General features: G+C 41.6%; 1 protein-coding gene across 3 annotated transcripts in view; it reads left to right on the forward strand.

The window, feature by feature from the left end:
- LUC7L (LUC7 like) overlaps positions 1-25448 on the forward strand; it is a 35096-nt gene extending 9648 nt beyond the window's left edge. For 2 of the 3 annotated variants that reach the window (XM_054586755.1, XM_054586753.1), the window contains 7 exons: positions 8668-8778; positions 9655-9798; positions 16953-17129; positions 20513-20601; positions 23739-23768; positions 24225-24392; positions 25118-25448. In XM_054586755.1, coding sequence (XP_054442730.1) covers positions 8668-8778; positions 9655-9798; positions 16953-17129; positions 20513-20601; positions 23739-23768; positions 24225-24392; positions 25118-25247 — 849 coding nt within the window. In that variant the 3' untranslated portion in view covers positions 25248-25448. Of the gene's footprint in view, positions 1-8667; positions 8779-9654; positions 9799-16952; positions 17130-20512; positions 20602-23738; positions 23769-24224; positions 24430-25117 lie in introns of all 3 variants that reach the window. The other variant, XM_054586754.1, reaches the window with a different exon arrangement.
- Positions 25449-25773: the final 325 nt, after the last annotated feature.

Genomic DNA, 25773 nt, shown 5'->3' on the forward strand with positions numbered 1-25773 from the left:
TTAAGTGAAATGATGTATGAAGAAACCAGTTTGACCATACACTAGTAATAGATACAAACAAGAGTAAAGTTCTTACAGCATCTCATGGGTGTTGAACAAAACAATGTTATTCGAGGACCTGCTGTGTATGAAATTCATCATGGTTGAGAACAGTAGCAGTAGCTCAATAGAAAATGGGCAGACAGAAAAGGACATTTCTTAACAGGCATCTAATCCTATGGCAGGTGTTTACCTTCACTCAGAACTAAAGAGATGGAGAGTTAAGTAATCCTGATACAACTCCTGGATAATTGAGCATCTCTAGATGTGACAACACATTCAGCAGTGCCAATTGTGAAAGTATATCTGTCTGAAACACTTGCCTATGTAAAAAGATAAATTTGCCCCAGAATATTCTTACAGCATTATAATTGCAGAAAGCAGTTATAATTTACTGAGATAAATTTCTCTCAGTAAGGAACTGGCTAGATCACAGCTCTTTATAATGGAATGATGTATAGATATGAAAGAGAATTGAGGTAGTTTAGTGTATGTTGATGTGAAACTACCTCTAAATTAGATTGAGTAGAAAATCAAAATGTGGTATAATGCTTCCATAGTGTTTTTTTCAAAATGGGAGGATGTTTTACACTCAGTGACATGCCTTAGATGTGTAGACTAGTTTTAGAGGAACCCAAGAGATTATGAACACTTGTTCTGGATGGAGGGCTAGAGCAGGTCAAAAGACCTCTTTGTGCTGTGTGAAAATTTAACATATGTGGGAATTACTTTTTTATTTAAAAAGGTACCTACTCAATTTCCCATCTCCTTGAAAATAATTTCGACATTATAGAAAGCTTATATTAAAATGTTTGATAACCAATGCTATGAACACATGAAGGAGGTCCTCCTGCCCTGAAATGTGAAGGGTAACCTGGAGCAGCTGAAGTTGCAGGAGGGCAGTCTGGCAGGAGCTGCCATCATGTCCAGTGCACATATATTGTATGCTCCTCCCAGAACTCCACGGTTGAGAAGGTATCTTGGTGGTTTGTGCAAATGAGTACACAGAAAATAACACTTGTTGCAGCTTTTTTTCCAACAGGAAGAAAAGAAGCTATTGTATAATGAAACTGTTTATTAATGCCGGACTGGTTATACAGATTGCAGCCCTGTCTCACTGATGTTTCAAGAAGCTCTAAGCAGTTACCTAGGGGTGTTAGGGAGATTGTATCTTACAAGGTTTTTTGCAGTAATGGTTTTACATACAGTTCACATGTTGTAGAATTTACCCTACTTTTAAAATTTTAAATTTATACATATTTGTAGTGTTTGGATGTGCCTGGGTTACTTTAATAATAAAAGTGGCCTGACTTTAAAATACCAGGCTACATTAATTTTTATTTCCTTAGTTTTGCTGAATAAACTTAGAAAGAAAAATGAATTTTTTTCTCAAACTATATATTTGCTAATTTGATAGAAATGAGTTTTGGTAGATAAAACACACTCACTGTTGCAAATTCCAGAGCTCTGGAAGGCTCTGAGACTTTTTACAGGAAAGGTCTCCTTTCCGTGTGGCTAGCTGTTCGGTACTTAACTCTTGAGGTCACTTGTATCTTTCAAAGAATGTCCAATCAGCATAAATAAATACATTGATCAGAGAGGCTAGTTTTGATTTTTTTTGTTATTAAAATCGTAATTTTGATAAGCAGGACACATTAGGAACTTTTTGACCAGAGGTGGTCAGTGGTCCCACTCTTGCTATCTGCTATCTCTGACCTGCTGTTGCCTCCTGATAGCCTGCTTTTTGGCACTTGGCTCCTAGCTTGCCATGCAGCCTATGGATAGTCCAAGTCCCAGGCTTGGGACAGGTAGTTCCCATGTGTCCATATTGAGGTTGGTTTCTGGAAGGGCTGCAGTGTGATTATCACTGTTGGGATATGGACACAAGTTTCATTGTCACAAGTTGTGAACCATCACTAATCCATGATTTGTTCTGATTTTTCTTAATAACTTATATTTGTGTAGCTCACCACATGTTTTGGTAGAATCTCTTCATTGTTGGCAATAATTTTTTGAGGTAAGCCAAATGTTTATCTCCAAAGTCTTTGAAAGTACTGTAAATGTGATGTTCTTTGCCAGAATTAATTGAAGGAGCATCATGTGATGCTGGGAAAGGAACCAGATTCTGTTCAGTGGATCAATCAGGGATATTTAGGAGCTTTTTTAATCCAGGTTGTATTATGGAGACAGCTAACCAAAAAAAACATTTTTTAATGGTGAAAAATTTTAACCAAATACATTAAATATTACAGGCATTTGAATTATATTTTAAATCATTTTTATTATGCTAAGGGTTGTTTTTTTTTTTCCCCAGAACAGGTTATAATCAGATCAACATGAAGACTTTTCATTTAGATGGTACTAAGACACCCATGCTATTTGTTTATTTTAGAAAAGAAAAACTCTTAAAATTCGAGTTTGTAGTTGACTTATTAATTTGTGATGCAGTAGTTCAAAGGAAATTTCTGTCTTTACAGAAGGTGGCATTACTATTAAAATCTATTTTATTTCTTAATTAGTTGAGCTCATAACTTACGTGACATTTAATTTTCAGTAGTTCTTTTATAAGAACTCAACCAGTCCTTTTTACAAATCTAAAATATTTGTAGACTTTGTGTCACTTCTAAGCAATTGTCCTAGAAGTGTTTGCCTATGTATGAGAAGATAGATGTTTATTGTGTCATTTTGAATTGGTGAAAAGGGGTTAAAATAGTTGTGTTAAAATACAGTGAAATACAGCACAGCTGTAGATCATAGAAGATGTGTACATTGATGAGAAAAAGATAAGAAGGAAACTAGCAAAACCTGTTTGGTTGGAATAAAAGTTGTGTGCTTTTATATACTTTTATTTTTTAATTGAAGTTTACATTCAATATTATTTTGTATTTTAGGTGTACAGCGTAGTGGTTAGACAGACATACACTTTATAAAGTCCTCCCGATATTTCAAGTGTTCCACCTGTCATTGTTCATAGTTATTACAGCACTATTGACTATATTTCCGATGCTGTACTTCACATCCCAGTGACTATTTCTTAACTATCAGTTTATATTTTTTAACACAATTTAAAAAGGGAATACCAAACTCTTAAGTGATTATTTCTGTGTCATATAAAGCTAAAAGGTCCAGCCAGATTGTTTATATAGTAGGCAGAAATGAAAACTTAGAAGTTTTTATGCCTTGTAACTTACTTCTACAAATCTCTGTCCTAAGGAAGTACTAGGAAATACAGGCAAAATTTTTTGTAGGGGGAAGGATTAAACAACAGGAATGTATTGACTCATAGTTCTGGTGGTCAGATGTCTGAAATTAAGGTGTCAGCAGGTTTGTTCCTTCCTGGGAGCTGTGAGGGAGAATCTGTTCCATTCCTCTTTACTTGCTTCTGGTGGTTTGCTGACAATCTTTGGGTGTAGATGCATCACCCCATCTCTGCCTTCATCTTCACGTGCATTCTCCCTATGTGTCTACAGGCAAACACTGATACACAGAGATGTTTTTGGTAGGATTGTTTATAAAATTGAGAAATTTAGATGCAACAAAAATGCTCAAAAAGGAAACAAATGAGGAAACTATCATAGATTGTGCCCTTGAAATTAATATTTATGAAACCTATTTAGTGACTATTGTTTGGGATATGAGCAAGACAAAAATTCAAAATTGTATATACTGGAGATTTCAACTCTAAACTTGTGTCTGTGTACTTAATCAAAATTTATAGACCTGAATTCAAAGCCCTTCTCCCTGTGCCCTTAGGGCTCCCTGGAGGAAACCCCTTACATATTGCTTTAAAATACAAGGAAGCAAATGCCTTTTTTAAAAAAATATATTTTAAAGATTTTATTTATTTTTACAGACAGGGCAAGGGAGGGAGAAGGAAAGGGAGAGTAACATCAATGTGTAATCAGTTGCCTCTTGCACGCCCCTAATTGGGGACATGGCCTGCAACCCAGGCATGTGCCCTGACCAGGAATGGAACTGGCGACCTTTCGGTTCACAGGCTGGCACTCAATCCACTGAGCCACACCAACAGGGCAAGGAAGCCATTGTTTTTTAAAAGCAACAACTTCTTAAATGCCACAAGCTGATCTTGGTTGGTCACTTTTTTACCAAACTATTTCAGGGCAGTTGCTGGAGGCCCATGTCACTGCCACAGTTAGGGGATTGACTCTAGGTGAGAATTCTCCAGCTCTGCTGACAAAAACAGGTTGGGTTGTCATGCTCATAGAACTTCCAACAGTTTAAAACTGTGGTTAAATGGAATATTCTATTTAAAAGAAAAATTGATATACCAGTTTTTTGTTTTTTACTTTTTATTATAGAGAATCTCAAACATCAAAAGTATATGTAATGGTATAATGAATCTCCATGCATCTATCACTCAGCTTTAGGAATGATCAGCTTATGACCAGCTGTGTTTCACCTTTGTGTCTCCACCTCTCTCCCAAATCTCAAAACAGCTTACACATTGCAGTATTTCATGTAAATATTTCAGCATTATACCCAGGCTGGTGTGGCTCAGTGGACTGAGTGCCAGCCTGTGAACCAAAGGGTTGCATGTTTGATTCCCAGTCAAGGCACATGGCTGGGTTGTGGGCCAGGTCCCCAGCAGGGAGTGTGTGAGAGGCAACCCCACATTGATGTTTCTCTCCCTCTCTTTCTCCCTCCTCTCCCCACTCTCTGAAAAATAAATAAATAAAACCTTTAAAAAATATATTTCAGCATTGCCATGCATACAAAGATCTGGTATTAAACTTGCTTGTGACAGAGTCTACTTAGCATGCTTTAAAAATATGTATTAAGGAAAAATTTTAAACATACAGAAGTGAACAGAATAATATTCTAGGTTTCTTCTCCCAGTTTTCAGTGGTTATTAACATGAAGACTCTTGTTTTATCTTTATCTTTCCCCAGTGAATTTTATTTTTAAGATTTTATTTGTTTATTTTTAGAGAAGGGAGGGAGAAAGGGAGGGAAACATTGATAGGTTGCCTCTTGCACGCCTCCAACTGGAGACCTGGCCAGTGACCCAGGCCAGCGCCCTGACTGGTAATCAAACCGTCAACCTTTTGGTTCGCAGGCCGGCCCTCAGTCCACTGAGCCACTCGACGCAGGGCCCCCGGATTATTTTATACTGGCTCATAGACATATAATTTCATCTGTAAATACTGCAAATAGTATATTTAGAAGATGAGAACTTTATTTAAAATAATTATAGTTTAAAAAGTAACTTAACATTTCATAGGCAGTATTCAAATATCCGAAGTTGATATTTGAATAAAGGAGTTGTGTGTTTTGTTTTGTTTTTAAAGTTACTTGTTTGACTCAGGATCCAAAATAAGGGCCATGTGTTAGAATGCTTTGTCAGTCTTTAAATCTATTCAAAGATAATTTCTAATTATTATCTATTTAAAGATAAGAGATCTATTAAATCTATTTAAAGATAATTTTTAAGTCATACCTAGGATTTTGCTGATTGTATCTTCAGGATATCTTTTTAAACATCTTTTCCCTTGTTTTTGAAATTCTCTGTAACCTAGGAATTAGATCTGAAAGCTTGATCACCAGATTTACCGGTTCTTCTTTGGCCAGGATATTTCGAGGGCAGAGCTATACATTTCCTGTTGTATCACCTTGGGTGGTACTTTGATCAGTGGGCTTGGCTGTTGCAGGCAGCTTGAACTGTTCATTGTAAAGGTCCCCATTAGCCTTTGGCCTAATGCTTTAAATCGCAGTAAGGATTATTGCCTAGATAAATTATTTCACTAGGGTTGCAGCATCTCATTAATTTTAAAAACATGTAAAACATTCACATCGTTTAAAATTGAAAAGCTATAAAAGGTATGTTGTGAAAGGTCTCTTCCTCTGTTTTCAGCCACCCGGTTGCTGCCAAAGGTGACCAGTTGTTAAGTTTTTTCAGTTGACTAGAATTTTTGTGGATATCTGAGGGAAAAGTATCTATCTTCTTTCTATTTTATTTTTAAAATTTTTTAAGTTTATTGGAGGGGGGAGGGAGAAAGAGAGAGAGAGAGAGAAGCAATGATGAGAGAGAGAACGTTGATATGTGAGAGAAACATCACTTGGTTGCCTCTTGCACGCCCCCAAGTGGGGACATGGCCCACAACCCAGGCATATGCCCTGACTGGGAATTGAACTGGAGACCTTTTTGTTTGTGGGCTGGAGCGCAACCCACTGAGTCATATTAGCCAGGGCTCACCTGTTTTTATTCATCTAGAAACTGCTGGTCCTAACTCCCTCTGAGTTGTGAGGATTAGGGTGTAGGTAGCCAAACCGGAGGGGTCCTTGTTGCATCCTGATACCATCACTTAGTAGTTTGGAAACTGTATCTGTTTCTTCATCTGGGAAATGGAGACCTTAAGAGTCCCTGCATAGCTATTTTGAGGCGTGTGTGGAACAGGCAGCACTGCATAGGGGCACATGTTTGCTGTGACCATTCAGACAATGTGGTTTGGTCTCAGGCTTACTGATTGCTGGCGAGTTTCATTGCTGCTGGGCAGGCAGAGTCCAGAACAACACAGACAATCCTGTGTATGAAAGGACTGCCTTCTGCAGCCAGCAATGAGAACTGTGTGCCTGAGGTGTCAAAGTGCTGTACTCAAGTACCCTTAGTAGTTTTGTTTCACCTCATCACCGTTGAGTTAGAGAAGTTGGATGACTAGTAAGTGGTAGGTTGTGATTAGGACGTAAGTTTTAGACTCAAGTACCTTTAAAAGAAAAAAAATTAGACCTGCTCTTTGACTAGGAAACACTCTGAAATCGAGAAGCCCATTGAAGAGAGGGAGGGGCAATAGAACAGAGGGCCATCTTTTAAAGGACCTGGCAGTTAAAAAGATATCTTCTCGTCTACTTGCCCTGTTTTGTGGAGGTGCCCGTTTTGATGTCTCATTCTCATTCTTGACCCTGTCAAGCCACTTTGAATTCTGCTTAAGGTACAAGTAAGTGGTTTCTCTGATGGGTAAAGACACTGGCGGGGTTGTCAGATGTCTATTCCCCACTTAACCCCTGATGGGTGGATCTCTGGGTCTCTCTCAGATGTGAGATGGCTCATTTATGTAGACATTAGAGCGGCTCTGCACCAAGTCTCAGTGCCTCTCTGGAGTGAACCTGGTGTACCTCATGTCATTCTCTTAGAAGATTTTGCCCTAGGTGAGCAAAGGTGGTAGGTGAACCATACCAGCTCATTGGCACTTTGATCCTGGCGAGTCCGAACTCTGCATTTTCCCAGGAAACACTGCGTGTAGGCAATCAAATGCCAGTCATTTCCTTTCCTGATTGTTTGATTTGAACATAGTGAGATATTCTGATAGAGAATATTTGGATGCCAACAATAGGAAAGAGGTCCTGAGTTCCAAAATCAAGAGCACCTTGATTTAATGTGAAATCTGAGGGTTGGCCTCGGTGAATGATGATGTGCCTAGGGGACTTGGCACCATCATAGAGCCTCTTCTCTGTCTTGACCTGCTTCCAAGAATTGTATTTACTTTTTACTTGAAAAGAGTACTTAAGATTTCTGGAGGAACCATAACCCTCTCCAGAGATCCTTCCTTACTGGCGATTCCCGTGTCGACTGATCCTGGTGACACACTTTCTTAACAGCTGATCTGCTCTTTCCTGGCTGTCTTTGTGGGGAGGGATATAGATTACCACCACTTGGTCTGCTGACATAACTGTCATCATCCTTGTTTTCATCTTTACCCCAAACTTTCTTTTGCCCTTTTTTTTTTTTAAAGTGATAGATCATACTGTCTGACCCTGTCATCCATGGCTATACTCACTTGCTTTCATACTTAACATGATGCCAACATTAGCAGGATGCTTTATGGATGTAACTTAGGAGGTGCCGCTTAATCACTGGTTGTAGCCTGAAAGTTGGACAAGTGATTTGCTCTTTGTATGTATGTGAAGTTATGTTGGGGCCTTTGACTAGCATGGCACAGTAACTGCTTAGCATATGTGACATCTTGTTATTTAGTGTTTTATTGTTTCCTACTAACTCCTTTAAGAATAAGCAATTAGATTTCTAGAGTTCCTTTTCCTTTATCTCTTTGGGTAAGTAGTATACCAATTTTCCTGCTACTTTAGACAGTAGGCAATAACTAAACTTATTCACAGCTCTCAGTAATATTTGTTCTATTGTTTTGTTTTGAGGTGGAAGGGGGAGCTCTACCCTCAGAACATGAGGGGTAATATTTGCGTGGCTCACAAAGACCAGTGAGTACATCATCTGCATTTCCCACAGCTCACCAGAGGAGGGCTCTAACAACAGTCTTGGGCCAGCCTTTTCTGTCCCTCAGAGAACACTATATTCATTATGGCCAAGCGTTGTAATTTTCCTCAGTGTTTTCTTGGAAATGTTATTGAGGGATGGGGGTCCTTTTACACATTTTGGAAATAAATAGATGAGAAGACCATACTTCTGAGTGATCATTTGTTTTAACAAAACCCCTTGATTTAATGTGATTATGGATGTGTTGGCTGGAGTGTAGTTTAAGATCTTCCCATTGAACCTACAGGCTTTAAGAAACCAACCCAGGAGTATTTTCCTGTCAAACAGTTGGGTCCTGAGATTGTACATGTAATTGATTGTTGTTCTCTGCTTCTCCTGAGCTAGGCAATGGATCACTTGGAGTCCTTTATTGCTGAGTGTGATCGGAGAACTGAGCTTGCCAAAAAGCGGCTGGCAGAGACACAAGAAGAGATCAGTGCAGAAGTTTCTGCAAAGGTATACCTGGGAGGCTTTCGCCTTGAGTTACTGGTACAAATCACTGGTCAGAGCTGGCTGCTGACAGGCCCACAGCTCACCATCAGCACTGATAGTACATCTTTGGGGTGGGTAGTACTCATCACCTGGGGTGTTTCCAGTAAAGAGGGAAGCTGTCAGGGAGATTTCAGCCCCCAGTAGGTATTGCTTCTGTCCCTTCCCTCACGATACATATACTTTTTTTTAAGTTTGTTTTTTTAACATCCCCCATATAACAGGAAATGGGGGGAAGTAGGTAAGTGATTGAACTGGTAAATCCATATCACAGAATGAAGGTAGATCTGTATATAATTGTCCTGAGTGTTAGCTGCATTATGCTTCTGTTCTTTCTATTCAGTGGAACTGAGTCTGTTGATTGTTTTTTTCCTTTCATTTTTGTAAAAGCAGTTGTAGTTGCTAACTGCATCAAGAGTGCTATTTTATTTCTGAAAGTAAATACAAATAATTTGGCATTCTGCTTACAGTTTAAGTTTATGTATTGAAACCTAGACATTTTATTATCCTTACCCAAAAGATTGAATTGTGGTAGGAGACATAAAAAGAGGCAGTCTATAATATGACCGTGTTGATCCTTATACTCATATTGGAAATGACAGAAATGCGACTAATTGGGATGCAGTGCACAGGTTTAGTTTATGGCCAGAGTCTCAGTGTTGGCAATAAAGATGTAATTGTCAATATATGTGATCCACTGAGGATTTTTGAGTGTCCCCCCAAAACCCCCCACCAGTGGAACATACTGTTTGTTTATAGCGCAGGGAGAGAAACATTCATTTTCATGGTATTAAAAATCTTTCAATTTTAGATGGCTACTTACCTGATTTTCTCTTTCCTCAGGCAGAAAAAGTACATGAGTTGAATGAAGAAATAGGAAAACTTCTTGCAAAAGCTGAGCAGCTGGGAGCAGAAGGAAATGTGGATGAATCCCAGAAAATTCTTATGGAAGTGGAGAAAGTCCGTGCAAAGAAAAAAGAAGCTGAGGTTAGTGAGAAAAATGTCTCAGAGAAAGGGAAAACAGAGTAACTCCAGAGAGTTAACTCTCTGGGCTGAAATGAAACCATGCCTCTGTTTCTTGAGAATTAGGAAGGAGTTAAAATAAGGTGATATATTGACAGGATCGCAGTGCACACTTGGGTTTGCTTCACTGCCTAAGATGAATCACTTGCCAGCTCTGAGCATAATTCCCATATGTGGAGTACTGTCCTTAGTATTGAGCTAGTGAAGTCGTGTTAGTGAGCACACCCTGTCAAAAGGTCCCAGAGATTAGTTTTACTGGGTGTTTTGAGTGATGCTGCATCTTTGGTAGAGAGAGTCTGTGCAGGTTGGGGTAGTATCCAAGTGGTATTGGCCTGGATTCCAGGCCAGAACACACTCACAGTGTGGTAGTGGAACAGGTCAAAGGGGCTCTCTGTTTCTATCGTTGACAGCCATTTTTTTCCTGGATTATTTTTTTGTTGGGTACCCTGTGGTTCTTGAATCCTCACCACTAGAACTTGACATGGCTTGAGAGTTGTAGGAGCCGGAGGGAGATAAGGTGTGTTCATTTAGTAAATGCTTGTCAAGCTCCAGGTCAGTGCCAGGCATTTTTCTAGTTGTGAGTAAGCCAGAAGAGGCCCTCCCCTCATGAAGATGGATGAGGGCACAGACAGAAGGGGATGTGAACAAATGAAGATAGATGCTCAAAATAAATGGGGTCTGAATTTGACAGTGACTTTGAGTTGCAGGGCATCTCTAGATAAGTAAGGTGATCCTGAAGGCCACTTAGCTGAGATCCGTAGACTGAGAAGTTGGTCAAAGTGGTGGGGCAAGAGGGTCAGGTAGAGATGAGATGGCATGTAGGTGCCCTGGTGCAGGTCTGGTTTTATCACTGTACCCTTGGCTCAGCAGGGTATATACATAATAGGATAGTGCCAAGGGCCCATGGGTGTTAGAGCAATGCCTGCGAAGGCAGTGAAAAGTTGAAGAGACAGAGCAAGTAAGGTTATTCACAATGGGGCTGCCAGGACTACTTTCTGTGATGCTCTGGCACAGGCTGGAATTGAGGGCAGCAATGTTTGTTGGAAGGTGTTGCTGAGATAATGCTTCATGTGACAGGCAGACCAACACCTTCGTAAGTGATATTTGTAGATGGTATAATCCATTCTTTTCTTATTTTTTATGGAGAGAAACATTGATATGTAAGAGCAACATTTGGTTGCCTCTCTCATGCCCCCAACTGGGGACCTGACTCACAATCTAGGCATGTACCCTGACTGGGAATCCAACCGGCGACCCTTTGGTTTGCAGGCTGGCATTCAGTCCACTGAGCCAAACCAGCTAGGACTATAGTCCATTCTTTTTTTTTAAATACATATTTTATTGATTATGCTGTTACAGTTGGCCCAATTTTTCCCTCATCGCCCCCCTTCGCCCAGTACGCCCCTTCCCTCCAGCATTTTGCCCTCCCCCCTTAGTTCATGTCCATGGGTTGTGCATATAAATTCTTTGGTTTTTCCATTTCCTATACTATTTTTTTTTTTTTTTTTTTTTAAGATTTTACTTACTAGATAGAGGGGATAGACAGAGAAAGAGAGGGAGAGAAACATTGACTGGTTGCCTCTTGCACACACCCAACTGGGGACCTGGCCTGTAATCCAGCCATACGCCCTGCCCAGGAATCAAGCCAGACAACCTTTCGGTTTGTAGGCCAGTGTGCAATCCATTGAGCCATACCGGCCAGGCCATTTCCTATGCTATTCTTAACATCCCCCTGGCTATTTTGTACCTACCAATTTTGCTTCTTATTCCCTGCGCCTTTTCCTCCATTCTTCCTCTTCCCCCTCCCAGCTGATAACTCTCCAGACGATTCCATATCTGTGGTTCTGTTCCTGTTCAGGTTGTTTACTTTGTTTTTTTAGATTCAGTCGTTGATAGTTGTGGATTTGTTACCTTTTTTATTTTATTTTTTTAAGATTTAAAAAAAATTATTTTTAGAGGAGGAGAAACATAAATGTGTGGTTGCCTCTTGTGTATCCCCATCTGGAGGTTTGGCCGGCAACCCAGGCATGTACCCTGACTGGGAATTCAACTGGCGACACTTTGGTTTACAGGCCAGTGCTTAATCCACTGAGCCACAACAGCCATGGCTATTGCCATTTAAATGTTCATAGTTTTGTTCTTGTTTCTTTTAAATAAGTCCCTTTAAAATTTCATGTAATAAAGAGTTGGTGATGATGAATTCCTTTAGTTTTTTTCTTGTCTGTGAAACTCTTTATCTGCCCTTTGAGTCTAAATTACAGCTTTGCTGGCTAAAGCAGTTTTGGCTATAGGACCCTGCTTTTCATGACTTTGAATTTTTTTTGCCAATCTCTACTAGTCAGCAAAAGTTTCTTTTGAGAAATCAGCTGATAGTCTAATGGGAACTCCCCTGTAGATAACTAATTGCTTTTCTCTTGCTGCTTTTAAGGTTCTCTCTTTAGCTTTAACCTTTGACATTTTAATTATGTGTCTTGGTGTGGTTCTTTTTATGTCCAACTTGTTTGGGACCTCCTGTGCTTCCTGGATTTGTATGTCTTGTTTCCTTCACCAAATTAGGGAAGTTTTCTTTCATTATTTTTTCAAATAAGTTTTCAGTTTCTTGCTCCTCCTCTTCTCCTTCTGACATCCATATGATTGGGATTGGTACATTTGGAGATGTTCCAGAGGCTTCTTATACTGGCTCGTTTTTTTTGTTTTTGAATTCTCATTTTTCTTGCTGTTCTGGTTGGATGTTTATTTCTTCCTTATGTTCCAAGTCATTGATTTGAATCCCGGCTTCCTCCCCTTCACTGTTGGTTCCCTGTAGATTTTTCTTTATTTCACTTAGTGTAACTTTTGTTTGTTTCTTTATGTTGTTGCTGTACTTAGTGAGTTCTCTGAGCATCCTTATAACCAGTGTTTTGAACTCTGCATCTGTTAGGTTGGATATCTCCATTTTGTTTAGTTCTTTTTCTGGAGTTTTGTTCAGTTCTTTCATTTGGGCCATATTTCTTTGTCTCCTCAACTTGGCAGCCTCCTTGTTTTTGTTTCTGTGTATTAGGTAGAGCTGCTTTGACTCCCTGCCTTAGTATTGTGGCCTGTTGTAGAAAAAGCACCTGTAAATCGGGTGGGGTGGAGCCTTAGGTACTTGCCAGGGTGGGCAACCTACTTCACTGCTTTGTGGCTGCGTGTGGGGGCAGGGTTCAGAGAGGGGATAGTATCACTGACTGGATTCTGGGGGTTTGCAAACCAGAGCTGATCCCATGTTCAGTCACTTCATCCATTCTCTGTATGCGATTGGCGCCCTTACAGCTGTCGCCCTAGTACTGAATCCCAGAGTGGGTGGGTTTGCATGCCTTTTAAGACTGTGTGGGCCCTTTAAGCTGAGACTCCTGAAAATCTGGAAGTTTCTTCTGCTGACCCAACCCCCACTGGTTTTTACATCCAGAAGTTAGGAGGATTTATCTTCCTGGCGCTGGAACCCTGGGCTCTGGGGCCTGGCTTGGGATCACTTGCTCCCAAGGTATCCCTTCTGATTTTTATCTACCACATGTGAATGTAGGACTGTCCATTCTGCTGCAGCCAGCTCTGTGCCACACCGAGTCTCCTCGCCTATCTGCCCATCTCCGCCCCTCCTACCCATGTGCATGAATATGGCTTCTTTAAATCCTTGATTGTCAGACTTCCATACAGTTTGATTTTCTGACAGTTTTAGGTGTTGTTTGTTCTGAGGTTTAGTTGTAATTCTCTGTGGTTGGATGAGAAGTCCTGTAATCCATCCTTGAACTTAAGAGAGACAAAAGAATTCACAATATGTATCTGATATTTTTGTATGTAAGTGCTTAGATGTGATCACATTAAAAGGCAAATTGGGGTCATGTGACAGTTGGCAGGTGATATTTGTGAGTCACATACCTTGAATGGCATTGCCATGGTGGCATGACTTAACATCATACCTGCATTTTACATCCAATTTAAATCTTTTTTATATAAGTCCTATATAAGAACTAAATCCCTCTCTACTTAAATGGGAAATTTGTGTTCATATGTAGCACAGGTTCAGGCTCCCTGGGTTGCTGACCGCCCTACCAGAACGGCCTAAGTCAGGAGAGATGCTTTGTGGCCTCCTACCACACCCTGAGACCCAGCTATTTCTGCTTCAAAGAACCAGGCAAACACCAAAAACCCTTTGGATGACTCCGAGATTGATACATAGGCTAAAGGAATTGTAGATGTGGAGTTCACTACATAGACGTCTGCAGACAGCCAAGGCAGGAGCAGGATGTGGGACTCATGGGGTGTTCACGCTCAGGACTTCTAGGATTCTTGCCCCTGCTGCTGTCCCCATTACCATGAGTGCTCCCAGGAGGCAGCATAACATAAGACAACCAGGCAAGAGAGGATGGCATGTGGGAGGCCTCAGCAGTGCCAGTCTCTCTGGTGGTGTGTCACCTGTGGGGTCCTTTCTGCTCCTAGTAGCGGGCTTAAGAAATAGAACAGAGAGATACTTTACCCACTTTCCCCCGATGCTGTAAGACTATAGTACAACATCACAGAAAAGATGTTGACATTGATACAGTCAAGATACAGAACATCCATTACCACAGATCTCTCCTATTGCCCTTTATAGCCACACCTATGTCTCTGGCATCTAGCAACCACTAATCTGTCCCTTATACCTTTATTTGGTCATTTCAAGAATGTTATATAAATAGAATCATACAGTATGTGACTGTTTTGGGATCGGCTTTTCACTCAGCATAATTAGAATTTATTTTGAGAGATATTAGAGGGATTCTAAGCATTCCCTCTAATATATATATAGCATTCAAAGTTTCGAAACTACAGAAAGGAAAAGAATAATATCACAGATATTTGTGTAGCCACCATATTTATAATTTTTGCTGAAGGTTTTTCTTTTTTCTTTTAATAAAAGATGTAGCACATTGCAATGGAAATTCAAGTGCTCAGTGTTTCCTCTCTCTAGTCACAATTTTTTCCCTCTCCAGAGTCAGGCATTGGTATTATTTCACATGTTTACCCATAAACACTGCACATGTGTGCATGTGTGTGTGTGTGTGTGTGTGTGTATGTATGTGTATGTTGGGGTGGGGGTGTTGTGTGCATTAAAAAAATCCTACATAGCCCCGGCCAGGTGGCTCAGTTGGTTGGAACTTCACCTCATACACCAAAAGGTTGCATGTTCAATTCTCAGTCGGGGTGCATATGGAAAGACAATCCATCGATGTTCCTTTCCCATCCTCTCGCTCTAAAAGCAATAAACATACTGGGTGAGGATTTAAAAAAATACCCTACTTAAATTCTGCCTGTGTCATTCTTCCACTTAGATTATTAGTTCCACCTTGTGTGTGAGATCTCTCCATGTTGCTGCCTTTAGATTTGTTCATTTAGGTTATTTCTGTAGCATTCCATTTTATGAATGAACTTGCCTGTCCATTGGCAGTTTTGTAGGTTATTGGAGGTTTCTCACCTTTTTTTTCCAAAAAAAAAAATTTATTTTTAGTTATCTGTTTTTTAGAGAGAGAGAGAGAGGAAGGGATGGAGAAAGGGAGAGAAACATCGATTTGTTGCCTCTCGTGCCCGAATCAGGGACTGAGTCTACAGCCTAGGCATGTGCCATGACTGAGCATCAAACCAGCAACCTTTTGCTTTGCAGGACAACACCCAGCTAACTCAGTGACACTGGTCAGGGCGGGGGTTTCTCATCTGTAAACAGTTGTACAATGAGAGTCCTTGCACTTGTCTGCTAGTTCATGTGAGAATGTTCTAGAGCATAGGCATGGAAGGAGTTTTTAGTAATGGCACGTAACGTATCCCACTTTAACAGACAGATTACTAAAGTGCACTCCACAGTAGTTGTATCAATTCAGGCTCCTCCTACCAGCAGTGTATGGGAGTGCCTGTTTTTCTGTATCTTTGCCAGTTTAGTGAGTGATACGGTATCTTATTTTAATTAACATTTCCTAGGAAATGTTTTGAATGTGTGAGTTAAGAGAAGATTATTTAAATTTAGGTGTCCCTTTAAATAAGGGTAAATGACTGTTGGAATGCATATCTTAAACCTGGATTTTGAAAGTGCATTTTAACTTGGGCAAAAGCAGCAGTTACCATGTCATGGTGTATTTTCTCTCATGTCTCATGTATTTTTCATGGTGTATTTTCTCTCATGTCTCATGTATTTTTGAGTTGTGATTGAACTCAGATTGTAGTGGCTGCAAAAATGAGTGTGTTTCGTTTTGTTGTACACACTTTCTTCTGTGAAGAGTGTCTAATGTATTTGTCCTTCCAAATTTTATCTTTTTTTAAAAAATTTTATTTACTTATTTTTAGAGAGAGGGAAAGGGAAGGAGAAAGAGAGGGAGAGAAACATCAGTGTGTGGTTGCCTCTTGCTCACCCCCTACTGGGGACCTGGCCTGCAACCCAGGCATGTTCCCTGACTGGGAATCGAACCAGCGACCCTTTTTATCTCAGGCTGGCACTCAGTCCACTGAGCCACACCAGGAAGGGCCAAATTTTATCTTTTGAGGCTGCACTGGGATATAGTTTCCTAGACATTGGAACACAAATTCTGTAGATAGTTTTTTGCTTGTTTATTTGGTTTGGTTTTTTGAAGGCCCCTGTTGAAGATTCTCCTTTCTTACCCCTCTGGTCCTTACAGAGCTCCCTACAGTGCCTAGCAGAGACCTGGCCTTCACTCCAGTCTGAGAACAGACAGCATCCTGCTTGTTTCACTGTTTTGAATTTTCCTCGTTGCTTTGGAATTGGCTATTGGTTCATTTCTTTCTTTTATTTTTTTAAGATCGATTTTGAGAAAGAGTGTGTGAGTGAAACATCATTTGTTGTTTCACTTATTTGTGTATTCATTGGTTGATTCTTACATGTGCCCTGAACACAGATCAAACCCACACCCTTGGCATAGTAGGGCAACATTCTAACCAGCTGAACCCAGACAGGGCTGTTGGTTCATTTAAGTAAATGATGTATTGGTTATCAGTATCTGAAGCTTTGAAAATGATCCAATTTTTATTTGTAAGTCACTTCAATAGTTCCTTCAAATATTTCCATTTTGGAGTTGAATATTTGGTGGCACTTTTATCACTCTATTTTCTTTCTCCAGGAAGAATACAGAAATTCCATGCCTGCATCCAGTTTTCAACAGCAGAAGTTGCGTGTCTGTGAAGTCTGCTCAGCCTACCTTGGTCTCCATGACAATGACCGTCGTCTTGCTGACCACTTTGGGGGCAAATTGCACTTGGGGTTCATTCAGATCCGCGAGAAGCTTGATCAGTTGAGGGTATGTTAATGTACTGTGTTTCTGGAAAAACCTGAGAAATCTCGTGAGCTTCACATTTATTTCCCTCCAGAAAACTTTGCTTCGATCCCCTCTAAGAACATACCTTGAGTTTTATAGTGAAATGCTCAACTCATCACTTCATTCACAACAAGAAAACTTAAGGGGCCTTGGGTATTTATTTAGTCTTCACTCCCTTTTTATGAAGGTAATGGTGTAGTCCAGTACAGGATACAAACATCTCTTGCACATCTCCAAAATAACTTTTGTTAGGAGGTAGGAAAGAACCAACAGTTTCTAGTTTTTCTCTTTGGACTGAGGCAATGCATGGAGAATGGTTAGGCTAAATGGCGGGTGACACACCCCGGCCCTTGCTTTGAGCCGACTTAAGATGAGAAGGTGATTGTTTTCCTGGGTTAGACTGTAAAACATATGACATGTTAGGTATAAAAGGAAGGTTGAACATGTTTTAGATACTAGAACTGTCGTTCTCCAAACTGACAAGAGTATTTCCTGTTGTGTACTGTGTGCTGAAGATGGGATGTGAGGAAATAGGCAGCCCTTCCCTCCAGATACCTGGAATCTGGTGGAAGGACAGACACATGGCACCTATGATAGGACACTATGATAGTCAAGAGTGAGGCCTTTGGGTGCCTCTCAGGAAGTAGCAGTGGGTGGCAGGGCTCTGCATTCAAGAAGGGGTTCCCAGGAGGTGATGTGTGGTCTCGGCACTGGATGAGGGAGCTGAGGTGGCTTGAGGTGGCAGTAAGGATATTCTCAGCCATTGGTCTTGACACATTTTACTCCTGTGCTCCCAGTAAAATGTTGAAAAATGATTTACTTTGTTACACTTTTTTAAAAAAGATGTTTTATATTTTTAGAGGGGAAGGGAGAGAGAAAGAAAGGGAAAGAAATATCAATGTGTGGTTGCCTCTTGTGCGCCCCGTATACGGGGGGACCTGGCTTGCAACCCAGACATGTGCCCTGACTGGGAATCAAACTGGCAACTCTTTGGTTTGCAGGCCATCACTCAATCCACTGAGCCACCCCAGGCAGGACACTTTGTTACACATTTTTAAGTCAGAATTTTTTCTTGATGAGTTTATTGGTATCAAAGATGTAAAAATACTTTAGCCAGTAAAGCACAAATAGCAATTTAGTGTCTGATATCACCTCCATTAAAAAAATCTGCTTCTTAGCATTTGGAAATGTTACATTCCCATTTCACCTATAAAATTTATTTCCATGCCATATCACTCCATAATTTTGTCCTGAAAGCTTTTTACTTTATTTTTTAAATTTTTTAAATATTTTATGTACTTACTTTTAGAGAGGGGAGAAGGGAAGAGAGAAAGAGAGGGATAGAAACTATAAAGTATGAGGGAAACATCGCTTGGTTATCTCTTGCATGCCCCCAACCAGGGACCTGGCCAGCAATGCACGCATGTGCTCTGTCCAGGAATCTAACTGACAGCCTTCTGGTTTGTGGGATGATGCCCAGTCCACTGAGCCACATCAGTCAGGGCAAGCCTTTTATTTCTTAAACATGTATCTCTTCATCAGAAATGTGGATATATTAAAATATTTTCCTCTGAAACCTTAAGACTTAATTACTAACCTGATCTAGAAAGCAGGTTTTATCTTTACAGTTATGAATTGATCAGAATTAACACAAATATATTACAGACTTGATAAGTAGCTTTTAAACTAACAACAGAAAATGTATTTGGGCCCTGACCAGGTAGTTTATTTAGTTAGAGCATTGTCCAGGTACGCCATGGTTGTAGGTTCAACCTTTAGTCAGGGCACATAAAAGGATCAACCAGTAAATGCATTAATAAGTGGAACAACAGATCGATGTTTTTCTCTCCCTCTCTCTCTAAAATCAGTAAATATTATTTTTTTTAAAAAAGGCAGTGTATTTGGAAGGACACCTCTAAAAGATAAGGTAGGAGTTCTGTGCCCTAATCAGAAATGGCTTCATTTACAGTAGTCCCAGAGGTGTTTGTACGTCAAGGCCACAGACCAAAGTAAATGCAGGGGTATAAGAAGAGTAAGGCTGCCCTGACTGGTGTGGCTCAGTGGATTGAGCACCAGCCTGTGAACTGAGGGGTTGCTGGTTCCATTCCCAGTCAGGGCACAGGCCTGGGTTGCTGACCAGGTTTCCTCTCTCACATTAATGTTTTTCTCTTTCTCCCTGCCATCCCCTCTCTCTTAATTTAAAATAAAAATCTTTTAAAAAAGTAAAGCTTTCTTTGCCAAGACTGGGCAGTGATAGTTTTTTAAGGAGTAGGAAGGGTTTGGAAAGGAAATGATGCCAGATGCCAGACCACAGGTCTGTTTGCAGTTAGATCCACTTAGGAAGAGTATGCATGGAAGCAGAGGTGCTGAGACTTTGATCACTAACCTTAACTTGTCTATTGTGTGTGCCTGCTTCAGGCGCAAGGTGATTGGCGTCCCAGTTGTAGAGCTGGAGGTGACAGACAGGAAGGTTCTCATACCTGGAAAGTGCTTTAGGAAGGAGAGGTAGCCTTCCTCCCAGACTTTGCAGTGCCCTCTCTTCCTGGGGACATGGCCAGGCTCCAGTCAACGCTGAGATACAAGGTCGTCCTTCATACCTTCATGAGTACAGGAAGACTGGTGACCTCTTGTCCCACTGGCTCTGACTTCCCTTCATGACATCATTTCACTAGTCAGAGAGATCAGGCCATTGAAAGGCTTTGAAAGGTGTTGGATAATGGGGGGTATGCAGATTGGACATAGTACTTTGTGCTAAGCTGTGTTGATTGTGTTCCAGTGGTGCAATTTCCTATGGCCTACTCCTGCCTGTTGCATTTTCTGTTGCATTTCTTAACACATGAGCCATGTGTTAAGCTTGTTGTTAAAAGCCAGTTGTGGAGGTTCATGGTCTACTTCTCCTGGCCTGCTGTCCTTTGAGACCAGGTCTAAAGCCACTGTAGCACTCAGCACCTGACGACAGGCTGCTCTGTGGCAGTAGAGGCTTGGCTGCCCACAGCAAGATGTTTGGTCACACACCTGTGTTTTCTTTTACCATAAAGTTGGTGGAGTCTCATTTGGACAAAAAACTAACTTTCTGGCAGGATTTTTGAAGCAATATGATAAGTTCCCTGTGACTTAGAAGTACTGCACCCTATAGAATGTGTAGTTTTTTGTCACTGTATAAAATATAATGATAAAGCATTTTTCAGTGTTTTCATTTTTCATTGTATAAGTTTTTTAAATGATCATGTTATTTTTTAAAGAGATTCTCTTAAATTTTAAATGACCAATACTGAGATCATATAAACATGCTTTGTTAAACAATATTCACACTCTAGTTTGTGTAACTTGCTGTTCTCTCATTTGCCAATTTTTCATTTATTTAGAAAACTGTGGCTGAAAAGCAGGAGAAGAGAAATCAGGATCGCTTGAGGAGGAGAGAAGAGAGGGAGCGGGAGGAGCGGCTCAGCAGGAGGTGAGTCTACGACAGCCTATGTGCCTAAGGAAACCCCTACTCCTTTCGTTTCAGTGTTGTTGGTAACAGTTGAGGTTTGCTAAGTATCTTAAGTTATCGTTAAAATAAGCAAACTAGCAGCATGTTCAGTCCAGTGAGGTCTTGGCTGGCCCAGAAAGACCTGTGTGGGCCATCTCTAGTTGCACAAGAGCTCTGATGACCTAATTCTTGTCTGGGAAGGTATAGACACCCTTCCGCCCCTCAAGAGCTAAAGAGTAGAAAAGGGAGAGGAACCTGCCACACACCGATTCCTGTGGATGCAGCACTCAGCAAACAGGACAGGCAGGAGCAAGTGTTGTCTTGCTGCCAGCTGCCACTCTTGCTATGGAGGTGGACCCTTGGGGCTATTTAGGCTCTGGCTTTGACTTGAGTGAGGTGGGACCAGGGGAGGAGGGTGGGATCTGCTGCCTTGCTGTGAATAAGTGCAGGTGGTAGGGATGGAATCGATGAGAACAGTAAGGCGCCAGCTGGGAGAGTCCAGAAGGAAGAGATGACAATTTGAAACAGGAGTGTGGGAAGGGTCTAGGTGTGTTCTGAGGGTAGAGCTGATAGAGTTTGTTCGTAGTCTGTTTTGAGGCATGCAAAGGGCGAATAGAGTTGGCCTCATGGTTTCTATCTAGCCTTTGGTTGCCACTTACAGAGGTGGGGAAGACTGGGAGCAGCGTATTGGGGTGAGGAGGATGTGGGGAGTATAATTTGGCTCTGGCCACACTTGGTTTGAGATGCCTAAGAGACATCCAAGTAGAGATGTTGAGTCTGGTCAGAGTTCAGGGAAGAGACTTGTATCTGTTCAGGAGTAACTTGTATCTGGGCACAGCTCATTGTCCTTGAAAGGCCCAGAAACTGGGCTTTGGTGAATGAATTCCTCAGTGCATAAGTGAGAAAGAACAAATACATGTGGGGTTTTTTTGTGTTTCTTTATATTATTTTAATTACCTAACACATTTTGATTGTAAAAGAGACTCAAAACAGTGTACAGATGTATTGAGCAAAACATGCAAATCCCCTCTTACCCATAGGTAACCACTATGGTTTTGGTCTGTCTCTGTGCACTGGCATCTGTGGGACACTCACCTGATCTCTGAGATTGTCCCACAGCAGATGTTTCCTTACACTGATGTGTAATAACCGAATATTCTTGTTTCCCCTCACCTCCACCCTTTTTTTTCATTCCTTCCCACCCCCACCTCTGTGTCTGAGTTTGAGGTTTTTTAGATTCCACATGTAAGTGAAATCATGCAGTATTTGTCTTTGTCTCTCTGCCTTATTTCACTTAGCATAATGCCCTCAGGGGCCATCCATGTTGTCACAAATGGCAGGATTTCCTTCTTTTGTATAGTTGAATAACATTCCCTTGTGTATATGTATCACATTTTCTTTATTCATTCATCTGTCAGTAGATACTTAGGTTGGGGTTGCAGGTATCTTTTTGAGATAGTGATTTCATTTCATTTAGACAAATACAGTAGTCCCCCCTTCTCCATGGGAGATAGATTCCAAGACCCACAGTGGATGCCTGAAACTGCAGATAGTATCAAACCCTCAGTTTGCTATTTTTTTCATATGTATACAATACTTTATGGCTTCTCTTTGGCACATCCAAATTGCCAGCATCACTACTCCTGCTCTTTGTGGCCATTAGTAGGTGACTTGAATATAAGCACTGCCGTAACTCAGCAGTCGGTCTGATAACCAGGATGGCGCTACTAAGTGACTAACAAGTGGGTAGCATTTACAGCATGGATATGCTGGACAAATGGATGATTTATAGAATGGGGCGGGGTGCTGCAAGATTTCATAATCTACTCAGACCCGTGTGCAATTCGAAACTTACATTTTTGGAATTTTCCATGTAATATTTTTCAGACTGAGGTTGATTGTGAGTAACTGAAACCACAGAAAATGCAACTAAGGATAAGAGGGAATACTTTGCCTAGAAGTGGAATTGCTGGGTCATCGTTGGTGCTAGTTTTAATTCTTTGAGGAACCTCCATATTGGTTTCCACAGTGGCTGCACTAATCTATCAGTACAATCCCACCAGCAGTGTATCAGGGTTTCCTTTTCTCCACATCCTTGCCAACACTTGAAATGTCTTTGATTGCCGGTCTAAAAGGTGTGATGTCTCTTTGTGGTTTTGATTTGCATTTCCCTGGTGATTAGTGATGTCTGAGCACTGTTTTATGTATCCATTGGTATTTGTATGTGTTCTTTGGGAAAATGTCTAATCAGATCCTCTGCCCATTTTTTAATTGGATGCTTTTTCTTTTGAATTATAGGAGTTCTTTATGTACTCTGGATAGTAAGTCCCTATCAGATACATGATTTGCAGATATTTTCTTATATTTTGTTGATGGTTTCTTTTGCTGTACAGAAGCTTTTTGGCTTGATATACTCCCACTTGTTTATTTTTGCTTTCGTTGCCTCTCCTAAAAATTGTTTGAACAAGTACCCCTAAAGGTCATCTTTGTATATGTTTGAGTGTTTTATAAAATTCCTTTGAATTTTTGTGACAAAGGAATTTAATCTGTAAATATTAGCAGGCGTTACAGAAACTGCTTTCTAAGAGCCTTTATCACATCATCTCAAGCTACATAGTTCATGAGTGTCTTTTGTCACTTCTTAGCACATGTTGGTGGCAATCATTAAGTTTCTGCTGTAGAACACTGTAAAATGAGACCTTGTTGCAGTGTGTATTTTTTTGGATTACTGATTGTATGCTATTTCCCAAGGAGCTCATGTGACCCTCACATGGCAATGAGCCTATGTTTAAAACTTGAGGTTTTTGTTTAACTTTTCTGTTAGGTGGCTCTTTGCATAGCTGTGTTATTGTCCACTGTAAAGACTTTTCAGAGCCAGTGGCTGAACTCAGGGTGCTGGTACTGTCCTTTTGCAGCTAGGGACTGAGGATTGGGGGTAGGCCACATTCTGTGAGCATTGCCACTTGGTGCTGCAGGCTGAGAATGAGTGAACGGCTAGAGGACAACAGGTTTCTGTGGGAAGGCTGCCCTCCTTCACCTCATGGATTTGGGACACCTCCCCTTAGATGTGAGGGATGGGGATGTTTTGGAGAAAGTATTCATTTTTTCTTCCATTTTAGGTCCGGATCAAGAACCAGAGATCGCAGGAGGTAGGTTTCTAGGTCCATTTATAGTTCTCAAGTCTAACGTTCTTTTCCACATGGATTTTTCTTAATACTTAATCTTTATAACTTCGCAATTATTACCTAGTGGGTAGAGCTGGCTTGTGAAGGGCATAGATGTAAGTGAGAGTCGAGCCACATCTGTTGGGTCGATTGGGGCTTAGTGCAGCAGAAAGACCTCCTGTCAATGAGAGGAGAGCTTAGGAGGCTCTGGTGAGGTCTTCTGGTGGCCAGGAGTTTCCTGGAAAAATGTTTCTGGGAAGCACTAATGGGAAGAGTCTGGCCATAATTCTTTCTGACCAATGATTAACTGAGCAGACCAAGTTCTTAACTGGTGGGAAGAAAGGGGAGATACCAGTAAGCATCAAGCAGAACATGCAGAGAGAGGAGGGTCTTTAGGGTGGGGTCACCAGAGCCTTCAGAGCCTCTGGTCATCCACTGCAGGTCACGTTCCCGGGACCGGCGTCGGAGGCGGTCAAGATCTACCTCCAGAGAACGACGGAAGTCTTCCCGGTCCTGGTCCCGAGACAGACACCGGCGCCACCGCAGTCGTTCCCGGAGCCATAGCCGGGGCCACCGCCGGGCTTCCAGGGACCGGAGTGCGAAATACAAGTAACTACTCTGACTTCTTCAGTAGCTGCAACCAGGAGTGAGCCCCTTCTCTTTGTGTTCCCAGGGTCTGGTGGGGTCTGTTTTCAGAGCCTGGGCCTGTTGGCCATACCTGTTGCCCAGGAGACTGGCTGGGCATCTGTGGGACTGACTTTTGGGGCCTTGAGGAGTCAGGAATGGGGCCCAGAGCACTGGGAGTCTTTAGCTAAGAGCAGCAGATGGATTCAGGGATGGGACAGTTGAGACACTGTGGAGGTGGTTACATGTGGGGACAGCCCCCTCTCGTGGCCTGCTGCACTCGGGGCTTCCTGCTCACTGTCACTTGCATACACAGAGCCCCTGAGATTTATGTCCTGACCCTATTTTCCTCTGTAGTGGTTTTTCTAAGGGGAAAAAAGCACCACTTACAACCACTTTTAGCACTTCTTTTCGTTGTGTTTTTACGTGATGGATCATACGTCAGGTGTGAACTTTTGTTGTATTTTCTTTTGCTTCATTTATGTTATAGCTCTTACTAGAAATCTTTGTAAATGTCACTTTTTAGTGGTGGTGGGTTAGGCACGATATGGCAGGCCTGGCTGTCCTCGGGCCTGCCTGGGAGCCCTCCCAGGTATGGTTGGTCTTGGCCTTCCTTGACCTGGTGTTGAAGGTCCAAGTTGTTGGCACACAAGGAGACATTCAAAAGGGAGACAACAGTTTCTGCTGAGCCTCTGGTTCCCTTTTCCCAGGTTCTCCAGAGAGCGGGCATCAAGGGAGGAGTCCTGGGAGCGAGGGCGGAGCGAGCGCCGGGCCACCGACTGGAGGCTCGAGAGCTCCAACGGAAAGACATCGGAGGAGAAGGAGGCTGGCGAGATCTGAGTCCATGCCCAGGCACTGTAAATAGTCTGATAAATGTTCAACACAGCTTGAAGTTACCCTTTATATTTGCTGAATACAACTCATCTTTTATAGTTTAAAATTTCTATTGTTTTGGAGCTAGCTGTGAGTTTCTAGAGATGTACAGAATTGCTCCTGTGTTCTTGGGTTATGTTTAGTAGGAATAAATAAACCTGAAGACTGCCTCCCAGCCTGCTGTGGAGTCTCTGCTGTCCGTGTATGTCCTAGACCCCTCACCTCTGCCTTCTACAAGTGGTGGTAACACAGTGGGTGCTGTCTCAGTGAGCTCTGCTCACCTTCAGATACTGCGACTTAACTGTTGGACTCCCCTTTGACTTTAAGCATCTAACACCCCCCACCTCCCCTTTCCCTAATGACTGGAGCTAGGTGTGCCCAGCAGTGTACTGATTGGCTTTTTTAGTGTCTAAGCAGCCTTGTTCCACCCCTCAGTACAGACCACAAGCTCCACTGGGGAGGAGGGCGGTACCCCATCTGCACACATTTCTTT

This window comes from Pteronotus mesoamericanus, unplaced genomic scaffold (genome assembly GCF_021234165.1).
Source record: "Pteronotus mesoamericanus isolate MK-2021 breed Mesoamerican mustached bat unplaced genomic scaffold, CSHL_Meso_final contig_947, whole genome shotgun sequence".
NCBI lineage: Eukaryota > Metazoa > Chordata > Mammalia > Chiroptera > Mormoopidae > Pteronotus > Pteronotus mesoamericanus.